This window comes from Littorina saxatilis, linkage group LG1 (assembly GCF_037325665.1).
Source record: "Littorina saxatilis isolate snail1 linkage group LG1, US_GU_Lsax_2.0, whole genome shotgun sequence".
In the NCBI taxonomy this organism is placed as follows: Eukaryota; Metazoa; Mollusca; class Gastropoda; order Littorinimorpha; family Littorinidae; genus Littorina; species Littorina saxatilis.
Genome location: NC_090245.1, coordinates 70,463,917 through 70,478,570, shown reverse-complemented (window position 1 = coordinate 70,478,570; position 14,654 = coordinate 70,463,917). Strand labels below are relative to the sequence as shown.

The following is a 14,654-nucleotide window of genomic DNA, read 5'->3' as shown; positions in this document are numbered from 1 at the left end:
ATTCAGCATTATACCTGTAGCTCTGTTGTACTTTTCTTTCAGAAGTTTGTTCTCTGTCTGTAGAGTGGAGTTTTCCAGCTGCACTTTCCTCATCTGACTTTCCAGCAACTCCTGTTTCAACAAATAAAGCATTAACATCTGTAAGTGTATCAGTGATCACAACAGCTATAAGTGTGTTGCATACAGTATACTCTTGTTTCAATTCATTATCAGTATAATACTAGACATTTCTAGTTGCAGTACCCTAGCTTCTGTCCTCACTGAACATTATAAAAAAAGCAACGCCTTTTGAGCCGTTCGTAGTTCCAAATATTTAAACGCTAGGGGTATTTTCTGTGTGTTAAATTGTTCTTGAAGTAAAGCCCAACCAACAAGCAACGGAAAAATTACTCCAATTTCACAACAACATCAATATGAAAATTCTATCAAGGGAAGCTTACCTTCTCCACTATGAAATTCCTGGCATCAGCGGACACTGTCCGAGGACTGATCACAGCATGCCGTCTGGCCATATCTGCTGTTATCTGAACAAACACAAAGAAAACATTTTGCTGTCTCCGACCATTAACTCTACTTATTTACTGATGAAGTCAATACATGCAGTAACTGATTTTGTTCTGACTGATGTATGTCAAGCTGTTACATTAGCCTTATAACTCAGTCAACATTTCAACAAAGAGATAAAGATCTTCACCTAGCTACTAGATCCTTTTCATACTTCTTTGTAGGTGAAGTCTCTTAAGTCACTGAAATCTTAAAATAAAACGTAATCCTTCATGATTTTGTTAGAGAAATAGACTTGTTCTTCTTGTCGATCACACTTATAATGTCAGCCCGGACAGCGAGACAAATGATGCAGTCTTCTCCAAGTGAGAGAGAGAAATAGACTACCTGATGTAATCTTTTTTCAAGTGTTGTATCACCTGACATGCAACATTTACAGTCACTCTTTTAGCAGTAAACTCAAAACATTGTATTACTTGAGCAACAGAAATCCCTTAAACAGCTGTGAAAAAGGTACTTCATGTTAACATCGAACATAGCCATGCAGTTAGCAATTTTCTCCCCCCTTTCCTAACCTAGGTGGTGGGTTCTTCTTCTTCTTCTTCTGCGTTCGTGGGCTGAAACTCCCACGTACACTCGTGTTTTTTGCACGAGTGGATTTTTACGTGTATGACCGTTTTTACCCCGCCATTAAGGCAGCCATACGCCGCTTTCGGAGGAAGCATGCTGGATATTTTCGTGTTTCTATAACCCACCGAACTCTGACATGGATTACAGGATCTTTTCCGTGCGCACTTGGTCTTGTGCTTGCGTGTACACACGAAGGGGGATAAGCCACTGGCAGGTCTGCACATAAGTTGACCTGGGAGATCGGAAAAATCTCCACACTTAACCCACCAGGCGGCCGCGACCGGGATTCGAACCCTCGACCTTCCGATTAAGAGGCCGACGTCTTACCACCCCGCCACAGCGCCCGTCAGGTGGTGGGTTCAAGTGCTAGTCTTTAGGATGAGACGAAAAACCGAGGTCCCTTCGTGTACACTACATTGGGGTGTGCACGTTAAAGATCCCACGATTGACAAAAGGGTCTTTCCTGGCAAAATTGTATAGGCATAGATAAAAAATGTCCACCAAAATACTTGGAATAATAGGCCGTGAAAAGTAGGATATGCGCCGAAATGGCTGCGATCTGCTGGTCGATGTGAATGCGTGATGTATTGTGTAAAAAAAAAAAATTCCATCTCACACGGCATAAATAGATCCCTGCGCCTTGAGTCCGAGTCTGGAGATACATGCGCGATATAAGACTTCATATAACAGTTATGTATCTTTCTCCCTGCAAACGCACACAATCCCAGGTACAGTGGTAGTACACGCAGACACTATACAAAATTACCCCCTTCCAACCTCACAGTACCCAATATTGACGGACTGTGTGATGATATCTTCTGCTATGGTCTGTTGAGACAGTGATATAAAAATCGAGACCGAAGGTCGAGATTTTGATATCAATCAATCAATCAATGAGGCTTATATCGCGCATATTCCGTGGGTACAGTTCTAGGCGCTCTGCAGTGATGCCGTGTGAGATGAAATTTTATACGGCCAGTAATTGCAGCCATTTCGGCGCATATTTACCTTTCACGGCCTATTATTCCAAGTCACACGGGTATAGGTAGACAATTATTAACTGTGCCTAAGCAATTTTGCCAGGAAAGACCCTTTTGTCAATCGTGGGATCTTTAACGTGCACACCCAATGTAGTGTACACGGGGGGAGTTCGGACACCGAAGAGAGTCTGCACACAAAGTTGACTCTGAAATAAATTTCCGCCGAACCTGGGATCGAACCCACGCTGACAGCGGCCAACTGAATACAAATCCAGCGCGCTACCAACTGAGCTATATCCCCGCTATATCACTGTCGAAACAGACAAATAGCAGAAGATATCATCACACAGTCAGTCAATGTTAGATATAATTGCTAATTCTCTGGACATTTTGTATTTACTGTAAAGAAATTACAAAAGTATTTGTCTCAGTTTTGGCTGTTCCATATCCCTCCCTCTGATTATTATTTCTTTTTGTTCACGCTTTTCTTGTACTTTTCAGTATTTCAAAATGTCTTTTCTTTCAAAAAATCTTTAGTCACTTGCTCAACTAAATTCTGGGATAATTACATTTTCATATATTTTTGTTTGTTTTTAAATTTAGGTGTTTTTGTTTTTGAAGTGGGGAAGCAATAAAGAGGTCGTCGATATCAAAACTGATATCGACGGAAATGTCGTCGATATTACTTTTGCACTGAGCTCAATTTTGCCCAATTGACCAATGGAAATCCACGTAACATATGAAATAGCAATATTCCAAGATATAGTAGTCAGTACATGTATATTACGTATCTCTTTCAAAAGTTCCAGGCACGTGTTCAACAACTTAAATTAATGGTCGTACTAATGCCATCCCCTGAAGCAGTTTTAGTTTTTTTTCCAAGCTTTATACCTTTTACATTTCAATTCAATAGTCTGAGATCTACCACATACAGTGCATACACGTGACAATGAATAACTAAGCGAAACAATTAATTGCTAACAATGCCTAGAGCAGTCTTGACTCTGGTAAAATATACACTAGTTTATTCATATTAGTCAATTGTAATGCTTCAGGCAAAGACTTATTATGCACTGAGTTAAACATTTAAAAGCGGATATTTACAGTGACCTTTCTCAAGGAATTTTAACAGAAACACCTTGTAAACACGACAAACATGACCCCTAGCCACACAGCCTAGTTCACTTTGCTCAACCTTTGAACAAAATCTGAAAGTCTACATATAATATAGCTAGAAGAATCCAACATTTCCTCCAGGAATTGATTTCATTTTTCAGCAGTCTTGAGCATCCTGACTCTGTTTGTGTGTTTGAGGTTGATCAATGAACAAACTATTGAACGAACGAAAGAAACAAACTAATGAATAAATGAATGAATCTAGCAATCAGTCAGTGGATCAATCAACTAATTCTTTCACTCTCACTTCCAATCCATCCACACACAAACAAATTTATGTACTCACATTTGGTAGTAATCTGCCACCCTGCCCGGGTCCGTCAAGTTTCGGGGATGGTGTGTTTCTCCCCTCCATATTTCCTTGCTCTCACTTGCTCATCAGAACAGCCTGTATTCTCTCCCTTCCAGGCTTACATACATCCCTTCTCATCACTTGGGTTGCCTCCCTTGCCCTGCAATTACACAAGATTGGGAACAAAGCTTACCAGGTGAAGACGGCTGTTCATCTGATCTGTGGCAGTATTTGATCAATTATTCACAGTAATCTTTCTTGCGCAGGTTGTGGGGGATTGATTTTATGCGCGTGTGTGGGTGCCAGCTCCGTGCGAACATGATTATTTCATGTTCCTTCCGCATCTGCATACCATTCTAACTTCAAACACTGTTTCCGAAATATAACATAACGAATAAAGTCTGGAGAAATTCATTCAGAATACCCAAGATATGAATATCTAAGTCTCTACAGTTCACAGTTTAAACCTCAACAGTGACACATGAAACCTCAAATGACCAAAAAACACAAGGACCCTGAACCAGTAAAAAATGTCAACAAAGTAAAAGACACTCACTTCTTCACTGCTTCCTTGAATGTCAGCACATTATTTGATCATAATCTTTCTCTTCTTAACACTAAAGATCTCCTATCCACATATAGGCACAGACAGAGAAAACACTTCTTTGTTTGCATTGAGCAAACACAGTTGAATTAAGCCTACCACTGACAAAGAAACCAGATAGCCGGCACTGATCCATAAAGTGTCTTCCAATGTCTGCAAAACCACTGTAAGTATTGGATGTCTCTATAAAACAGCGGTAAAGGCTCTTGGTCAATGAATGAAAACCAATACAATATAGTGCTATGTCGACACTTAACTGTCGTACGTTTTGTATAATGTGAACCCTCCACTTCACAACAGCTACTCCATGTTTACTCTGTTGTTTATACAGCTTTTAGCCTTAGACGCGCAGTTCATAGCTACAGGTAGAGTAAAAACAAACCCAACCTTACCTAATGGTCACTTCACAGTTCCACAGTAATTAGATAAGCTGCCATGACTGGTGTGTGTGTGTGTGTGTGTGTGTGTGTGTGTGTGTGTGTGTGTGTGTGTGCGAGCGAGTGTACATGCATTGTTCTACCTATCAAACTTTATAACTGTCAATACGCCTTACCTACTATGCAAAAACAACATTAGCTTATAGTATAAAGAGTGCCAAAACTCAATCTTGATCAGTAAAGAAGAAAAATGGAATGCACACATACAGTGGAGTCCGGGTACAACGAATCTCAAGGGAGATACATTTTAGTTCGTTATATCAGTAATTCGCTGTAGAGTTTTCAACCCTAAATGGCCTCAAGACAAGTTTTCCCCCAATCACCTTCAAATGATCGTCCCATCGATCTTTCCTTGGAGAGTACAATCTCTGCATGTTTTCAACAGCTTCATAATATAATCCAAAAAGAGAGGCAAACTAACAGCGGGAGGTGCATGAAAAGCGTCAGTTTTCACGATAAAACTTTGACTCGCTCATTCACGGGACATAACTGCACTCCGGACTGTCCACAGTGTTGAGCAATTTAGGAGACTTCACTGCCTGAGGAGAGTATTGATTCAAACGAACGCGTGGTTCTATATCACGTCACTCGGTCACGGATCGGAGAAAACAAAAAAACAGTTCCAGATTTCGAAACCATGTTCGTCAGCCATTGTTTTTAGCAAGACCGACCACATGTGCATGAGCTTCGCTGACGTACATCGCCTATCAAGCCCCTGTGACCTGGAATAGATTACCACTCCCTCTCAGACACACAGATTCTCTCACTACATTCAAGACAAATCTCAAAACACACCTCTTTCAGCGCAAGTGATTTCCCCCCCCCCCCCCCCCCCCCCCCAGCATTTCCCAACCCACCCCATCCCGCCCCACCTCACCCCCTACCTAGCGCCTAAAATAACGTGTATATATATTTTCTGCGCTTTGTGTCAGCACTGTGTGTGTGTGTGTAAATAGTACCGTTGACACGTTTTTATATAGAAGCCTACTGTGGTTCTTGTGCTTAGGCTGTGTATTGGACTGTCATTGTATGCCTGCATTATTAGTTGTCAGTAATTATTACATGTGCTGATTGTTCTCTTTGCCTGCGCGCGTATAGTATGTTGGTTATGTTTGGTCATAGTATGTTTGTTTATGTTTGGTCGTTATCTTGCCTGTGCGTGTATTGTATGTTTGGTCGCTTTCTTTGCCTGTGCATGTATAGTTTGTTGGTTATGTTTGGTCGGTTTCTTTGCCTGTGCGTGTATAGTATGCTTGGTCGATGTATGTATTGTAAAGCGCTAAGAGTAGACATTTTTCTAGAATAGCGCTATAAAAGTTTGCATTATTATTTAAGTTATTGAGACATCCCAGTGCACTAAGGGATTTATAGAGCAAATCGAGAAAATTCATTATTGAACGAAGCGCATAGCGCTGAGTTCAATAATTATTTTCGAGATTTGCTCTATAAATCCCTTAGTGCACTGGGATTGTTTCAATAACGATATTGTCGGTACCGCCAGAGAAAAAAGAAGGTACAACACGCACATTTTGCTACGCGCATTTGAATAGGCATAACTGTGTGATCAGGTCGTATAGAAGATCTACTTTTTTGTGGGCTGTCTCGTGTGTCGTGCTTTCATCACACGCAAACTCTTGTTTTAATTTCTGTTGGTAAATTCCAGTGTAGCGTTAAGCTAAACAGTGATGATCTTTCTCTCATTTGAACTCGGAGAAAGGACTGTGCTTTCAGTTATTTGCGGTTCGAAACCTTCATCGAGCTTCGACAGATTGACTGTGCAGAGTTGTGCCCCTTGCCAAGGTCGACGGAAAGCCCATTTTCAAAATAAACGTGGCATGTTTTTCGTGTGGTATCTTCCCTCATCGGGGAGTCTTGTACTAAATATGAACGGTAAGAATGCTCTGAACCCTACACGTATTATATCCCCATCGTTTTATCGTTCACATTTGCCTAACATGTTAATTTGCTGAGCGGGATTTATGTCGTCTGCTAGGCTATTGCACTGAGTCTCATTTCAAAAACAAAAATTGCTCGTCCCGTTGCACTGAGTCTGCACACATAAAGCAGGCTGGTAATAAGTCGTATATTGTGGTAAGAACGTTCTAAACCCTACACGTTTTCGATTCCGATTGTTCTTGCCTTAAAATAAACGGAAAACATTCATTTACTGAACAGATGCAGTCGTATTTCAGTGTAGTCTGCTACGTGCTGATCTAGCTGCTACGTTATCGGAATAACACTTGTGTTTTCTGTTAGCTGCTGGGAATTGTATACTAACTCATCATTTGGTAATGTGGATAATAAGGTACATGCCACCAACATGGCATAATTATGAGAGGAATCTTCGCAAGTCGAAACTGAAAAATTAGACACAGCGGGTTCTATTTTTAGATCAGTGCAACTGTGGGCGGCACAGGCGCATGCAATCTGTCAGAAAAAAACCACTTCTGCTTTAATTGAAAAGCAGGACATTTATGGTCATAATCATTGGTATTGTGGAGAATATAAGCTACATGTCATTAATTAATTCTGAGGATGAGAGTACAGTCTCGCTTTGGCAAAGGGTGTAAGAATACGCTCTGTGGAAAAGTTAGCGCACTCCAGGAGTGCGCTAACAGATTTAAGCGCATCGCCATTAGCCAATCAACTGGTTCACATCAGTCATGTGACACCAGTACTTACTGACAATTATTATTATTATGTCATGACGTCACCACAACTTTCGGTTTTGGTTGATCTGTTCCGTGCACCTCCTGCTGTTAGTTTGTTCAGAGTTCGCTCATCACGCGATGTGCACTTGTGTTTGTGTATTTTTGCCTTTGGAGACAATTATTGACATCAGTTCGTTGTAGCCTTGTGACTTTAAGAGACAAAACGGCTCTGGGGCGATGAAAACGTGTTTGTTAAAAGAGGGGTTCTTTATGCAAATGAGTTCAAAAGGTTTGATGTAGCCGGAAAGTAACAAGTAAGAAATAGAAGGCTGTCTGCTGGGAAATCAATGGCAGTTTGTTAAAAGAGGGATTTCGTTATACCCAGGTTCGTTATAGCTGGACTCCACTGTAAATTAAAGCAACCATGCATTCAATGTGGAGAACACACCAATCACTGGTCTAATCAGCGAATTAACATGTAATTGACATAGTCCAGAGTAAAACAGAAGTCAAAGAGAGATCCTACACATAACATTATATTGGCCAAACTATAGGTAAAAGTCAACAGGATTTATCCAGGCAAACAGGCAGAAAGACATTATTCCCTTAAATCCTCTTGACACCACAGGGCCAGGTGAATGCTGTCAACAGTGCAAATCCTCAAAGAAAACTCACAGAGTTAACAATCAGGGTTTGCCTTAATTCATAGAAAGTAGGATATGGGTTAAAGGTCATTTACACTTTACTGTGCTTACTAGCACATGTATTTTCTTTGAACACACAATCCATGTCCGCTTCGATTCTTTTTTTTCTCTTTTTTACAAAACGCAGACATTCTCCATGATTCTTCAGATTATATTTGATATAAATCCCGTACATGGTTAATATTTTGATATGACTATAATCTGACCAGGAAAATGTTGTTGTTTTTACCAAGCTATAACTACTGCCACTGGTATCGTGTACTTTTCCATTTTCATATCATTCTATTATTATTTAACTACATGTAGCTTTGTTAAGTATTGCTTTAGTAAACATCAAGCTAAAATCAAGTTCAATAATTGGAATGACTCAATGAGTCTAATATATATATATACATATATATATACATACCAGAAATGTACTCATACAGATTAGATTAGTCTCACTGAGCTGATTGGCAAATTGAATATATTGTAACAACTTCAGGCGATCCAGCACAAAATAAAACACACACCCAAAAAATCTTGCACGCCCAAACAGCCCTGCACTTTCATTTCAAAGATCTCTCTCAGACGTCGGCCTTACACTTTACAATTAAGAACTATTTTAGTCCTTCACACGCAAAAACAGTTTGACACTTTATTGTACTAAAAGTACTGAAAAGGGGATGATATACTCTCTTAGTGTAACTAATCATTCACAAGGAATTGTAGCAGTCCTGATTCATTCTTGGAACAAACACATCCTCCATAATAACAAATGCAAGCACTAGTCTATACACACACTCATACAACACGCATTACCTCACCACTGCAAAAAAAATGCAATGAATGCACACACCGGCACTAACTGTTGTAACAAGCGCACAAACAACCCATCCCTTCACTGTGCAAGGTATCACACACAGAGAAGGAAGCCAGGTGGGAAGGATATACCAGGTAAAACCAAAGATACACCTGAACAGAAAGGGATAGGATCTGTCAGCACTGACAGTACAAGCCAAGGCACAGAGCTACATAAGCCCTGCTTTCGACAGTGGTGCTGTTCTGATCAATAGAGCACAGCTCCCTGATTATAAATATCACTCTTTTAGTCTTTGACCCAGTCTTTCTCTCTTTCTTTGTGAACAATTTCCTTTCTAGACAGTTTCCTTTCTAATTCTAGACAGAAATACTGTTGTACTTGTTGTCAAGGAAACATTAAAGTATGTGATGTTCACATATTATGATTATACAACCAAAATTTGCTTTTGTTGTTTTGTTGCTATTTTCTGCTGCCGTGCTGGTGTCCTGAAAAAGATCTGTCTTCTTTTAATTTTATAAATCATTATTAATTCTGGTTATATATAGTTATTGGTAGCTGATGTGGAGTGTGTGCATAAATATTTTTCAGTCTCTGTCTGTTTGTGTATGTGAGTGCGCCAGTGTAAAACTAAGACGAGTAAGAGTAATTTAAGAGGGGATGCGTGGCTGCTCTACATTTAAATGTTATAGAAATTCATTTAAAAGTTGGAAAACATCGATTTTGAAAGTCCAACCACAGGCGGAAGGTATCGTCCACTGGACTAAGTACTACTATCACAGAAAGACTGTACGTCCAGTGGACGATACCTTCCGCCTGTGGTCCAACCAAGTGCAACATATGGCCAGTAACTCTGGCCTTACTGAAAAATGCATTATTCCACTTCCTTCTTGCAATATTCACAGACTGATTAACTTCAGGCGCTGTCTGCCGGAAAGTGCCTCTGTCCCAATCGATGCGTTCAAATTCCGACGCAAACAGAAACTGCCACCACTGTCAGTGTCACAGACACTGTAAATATTGCAGGTTACACACCAGAAACGATTGGCAAATCGGTTGCCGACTGTTTGCAACCTCCCTGTGACAGATATAGTGAATGAATGTTAAGAGAAGTGGTAAACTTACAAGCGTGGCTCAAGGCGTGTGTCTCAACCTGTCCCCGCATGTCGTCCGCCATATTGTAAACAAACTCCACAACGGAGGCGTCATTCGAAACGGCGCTGATTTTACGACATTCATATCAGCGAAGCCGCGAATGACTGTCCAAGTTCGAAACTAAATAAGCTTAGTCAGAAAAAGAATTGAAACATTCAAAAAGTGAGAACTGAGAAAGTAGAATAGGAAGAAGTGCACGGAAAAATAAAAGTAAATAACAATTACAAATTGAGTTGAACATGACTGAAAGCCGAGAGGAAGCGCAGCCGCGCAAGCCGCCGGTGACAGTCAGTGCAGACACCGCCTGTTTCAGTGTTTAGGAAAATTGACTTAGGGGGGGATGGGAGGGCGGTTTCCAGGGGTTTCAGCCCCCCCCCCCCCCCCCCCCCAAAAAAAAAAAAAAGAGAAAAAAAAGTTATGTGACAGTGTCATATTGAGCCGCACATTGCTGTCTCAAAGCGGCGCGGACTGACTCCGATGATATAGATCAGTAAACTACTAGGTGATCCTCAGGGCCGGACGGGCCAAATGAGTTGTAAGGGGGGGGGGGGGGGGTGGGGGGGGGGGGTTCCTCCTTTTTTGGGGGGGCAAATCAGCGAAGTGGCGAAGCCACAAGCGCGCGCCTGCAAAGCAGGCGCGTGAACTAGGGGAGTCCGGGGGCATGTTCCCTCGGAACATTTTTGAAAAACGGTTAAACTGATCTGTGCAATCTCGTGCATTCTGGGCCTTGTTTTGAGGGCCGTTAAGAGCAGCATTATTTTGGTGCTAAAACTAGTAAAAAAACAAAACACTCATAGCAAATTACATGCTTTTTCCAGGGGTGGGGTTCCGGAACCCCTGGAACCCCCCCCCCCCCCCCCCCCCTGGGTCCGGCCCTGGATCCTCAAGTGAGTAATTAACTTCCAGGAGAAGCCTATAGCTACAATGCCCGAAGTGATAACTGAAGTAACATTATCTTCAGCGTCTGGGGGATTGTTAACGGCCGTGATTTGTAAAAAATTAAAACATTTCAGTACTAATCGCGGCCGGGGCGCGCCCCGCCCGTGATTTGTATTCATGAGTCATGCAGTCAGCCTGGGCTCGTATTCTTGAACGAAAAGCTGCAACACTGTGTCCTTTAAAGTCAAACCGTGTCGTTTAACTACCGCCCGGTATTTATTTTTACTGCCCAGTAATTATTACAAGTTTTTAGAATAGGAGATTCCTCATGCTTGCTCCTCTCTACAAACAATATTTGAACAAGATTTATTCTTGAAAAAGCTGCAACTCATATCAGTAGGCCTACTGGCCTGTAAAACTCAATAAGTCCGCCAACTGCAAAGTGTTATTTATGAAACAACGGTAAGTCCTTACCGGTGTAGGATCCGGTCCGGTCCCCCCTCTGAAGTAGTCCCCCGGGGGACCAATTCGTGGCAAAAACTGCTCTATAATGGTCCCCCCTTAGACATCCAGCCTCGTTTTTCTTAGGCATTCAAGCCATTTTCAATCTATATCTTCGTCCGGTATTATGTAGTGCACAGACAGCAATCTCTTTGTTTGACTATATTTTGCAGAAAATAAAATAGATCTGATTTATAATGCCGTTCAACAGAAAAATCACATGAAATAAAATGAATAATAAATAAATACTGATAAGAAGAAATGAAAGCAGTCTCTGATTCTTTCCTTTCTTTTCTCTGAAATTGCTGGTAACATTACTAACATTGTAACAAGAAAAACGAGGCTGGATGTCTAAGGGGGGACCATTATAGAGCAGTTTTTTGCCACGAATTGGTCCCCCGGGGGACTACTTCGGAGGGGGGACCGGACCGGATCCTACACTGACCGGGTTGTCTCCGAGCTGTAAAGTTAGAGGACCGTCCATCCCCCTCAGTCCTAAAGTCGCTACTGTAGCCAAGCCGGTTACCTGTCAAGTTTCTCAGTCAGCCAGACAGGACAGATACATTCAAGCCCCAAACAAAGAATGCAGGCTGGCGCGATTGACAGGTAAAAACCAGTACTTGAAGTGTGACCATTTCGCTCACGATATTTGAGGACGGAAAGTATAGAGTAGGGGCCTACTCAAACGCCAGCGTTGTCCAGCACAAGTGAGTGATGTTCAAATGTCAGAAAGTTTGACCAAACGCGCGCGTGTGTGTGTGTGTGTGTGTGTGTGTGTGTTTGTGTGTGTGTGTTTTAAATGAGTGTGTTTTAAAATGATTAAGTAATTACAAAAAGTTATTACTGCAAAGAAGAATGAGACACTCAAGTTTGTTTTTAAGGCTTTGCACTCAAATCTTAATTACTGAACTATAACACTTGGGAGAGAGAGAGAGAGAGAGAGAGAGAGAGAGAGAGAGAGAGAGAGAGAGAGAGAGAGAGAGAGAGAGAGAGAGAGAGAGAGAGCGGAGAGAGGACTGAGAAGAGAGAGATAACAGACAGACAGAGACAAAGAAAAATAAAGAAAGACAGATCTAGACAGACACAGAACCACATGGAAAGTAGGGTGGACTCCCCTTCCCCCTCTCCCGACCCCAGCTTGTGAAGATCCCCCCAATTTGAAAGCAGCTGCTATCTGACAACCAACGGAACAAATCGCCAAGGCAATCAAGGGACGTAAACCGGTACCTGGAAACACTGCCATTTTCAGCAGTTGCGTCCCATGAACTTCTCAAAACGGCAGACAAAATTATGTCGCTCAATGAAACAATGGCGTTCGGTAGGCAGTGGGCAGCTTAGGAATTTCTCCTCTTCCACCATCTGACTTTCTCATCCCTCTCCTGGCTTCTCTGCATAACGTTTGTGTCGTGTAGCTGTCTGGCAGGCAACACGCACACTGACACACGCTCACACACACACACACTGGCACACACACACACACACACACACACACACACACACACACACACACTCACACACACACTCACACACACACTGACATACACAATGGCACACACAATAACTTGTTTTATTTGTCAGTTTGTTTTGTCTCTCCAAAATGTCCTTGATTCATGTGAAGCAAATCAAACTGATTTTTGTCATACAATCCTTGTTGGACGCTGGTGAAGATAAGGCCATCGTTTTGCGTCTTTCAAACAAATTCAACAGACAAAGTTCCTTTCCGAAACAGAGAAATTAAACACAGTCTTTATTTTTCCAAAATGAACATGTACGACATGTAGACAACAGTATTATTAAATTATTGTGACAAGCAAGTCGTGACAGTGTAGAAAAGTTGTGCGTCTCGCTTGATTTTACTGCAGCACATGAAAAGACTATTCGGTTTGCAGAACAAACTAAGAGATTTTACATTTTATTCTTTGCACAACTACAAAAAAAACCGAGTCTCCAGAACATGCAGAGTTGTTGCCAAAGAAAGAGTTTACATTTATTGGTGGGTACCATGTTTGGTATGCCTGCGTCAACGAAGTGATTTGACCCGACCCCCCCCCCCCCCTCCACCCCTCATAAAGCTACATTTTTTTAACAAAAACACTGACACTCTTTCAAAGGTTTAAGACGCCAGAAAGCGCATCCTGAAAGAACCCTTAATAAAGCCTCAGATTGGCCTGGCAAAGTCGACTTTACAAAGCCTACTTCACGAAGCTGGCTACACGAAGCTTTAGCACTGCATTTTCGGTAAAAAAAAAAGACTTCGCGAAAAATACTTCGGGCTCAATCAAGTTTCGCCTTGATATTGACATGCTTTCCCTAATCTTTTACACAGGTAACAATATCCGTACAATAAGGCTTCGCCGGTAGGACGGCTTCTATGGATATATATATATATACTAGATGATTACCCGCTTCGCCGGGTACCGGCTTCGCCGGGATGATCGCGTTCGCCGGTTTCTATGAATATCCGGCTTCGCCGGGAAGAAGTAGAGCCGAATAGCCGGGTGAGTGGCGAAGAAGTAGAGCCCAATACCCGGCTTCGCCGGGTGAGTGGCGCACAAGCCGGGTACCCGGCAGTGGCGCACCGTACGCGATTGACGCCACACGAAGGAAGGGAGATAAACGCGCAAAACACTGGAGAATGGATGAACAGAAAAACCAAAATCGGTTCAGCGCTGCGCGCTGAGAGCACGTGTTGAAAATTTTCATCGAGCAGATTGTGTCCGGGGTCTACCTGAATATGCCCACCAAATTTGAAGCAGATCCATCGAGAACTTTGGCCGTGCATCGCGAAGAAAGACAGACAGACACACACACACAAGCCGTATATAGATATAGATATATGTTTCTTGAATTCTGTATATATATGTTACAGTCAAAACGGGAAATCAGTCATTACGGGTAATGACTAAAAGATTTAGTCATTTCCGGAAATGACGGTTTTGATCAGTCATTACTGGAAATGCCTAAAATCTTTAGTCATTACCCGTAAATGACTAAAAATATGCTCTAGACATTACCAGTAATGACTGAACATGAACTAAATGTTCTGAGATGAATCCCATTATTACAAAAATTGTGAGTCTTCATAGTTTGCTCCCCCACAAAAATCTAAAGTCAATATTAAACTTAGTAATAATTCAAAAATCAAGCAAAAACACATTAAATTTATTTGGTTGTAAAGGCTATAAAACACACAGAGTGGTAGACACGAAGGTTGCACCCGTGTGTGCGAAAGCCAATTGCTATAAAACGCGCACTAAATGCGTGTACTTCTCAGATCGGCCAATAGAAATGCTATATAGAACGCACTCCCTTCGCCATAAAGCGCTCAAACCCCGAACCGCA

General features: G+C 41.7%; 1 protein-coding gene across 1 annotated transcript in view; it reads right to left on the bottom strand.

The window, feature by feature from the left end:
• Positions 1–9,990, bottom strand: part of LOC138977258 (trichohyalin-like) — a 67,098-nt gene extending 57,108 nt beyond the window's left edge. Inside the window, exons 1-4 of the mRNA XM_070350165.1 lie at positions 9,903–9,990; positions 3,577–3,742; positions 441–524; positions 15–111 (exon numbers count right to left, since the gene is read on the bottom strand). Of these exons, the coding sequence (XP_070206266.1) occupies positions 15–111; positions 441–524; positions 3,577–3,645 (250 nt within the window). The 5' untranslated portion in view covers positions 3,646–3,742; positions 9,903–9,990. The remainder of the gene's footprint in view (positions 1–14; positions 112–440; positions 525–3,576; positions 3,743–9,902) is intronic.
• Between the last annotated feature and the right edge of the window lie 4,664 nt (positions 9,991–14,654).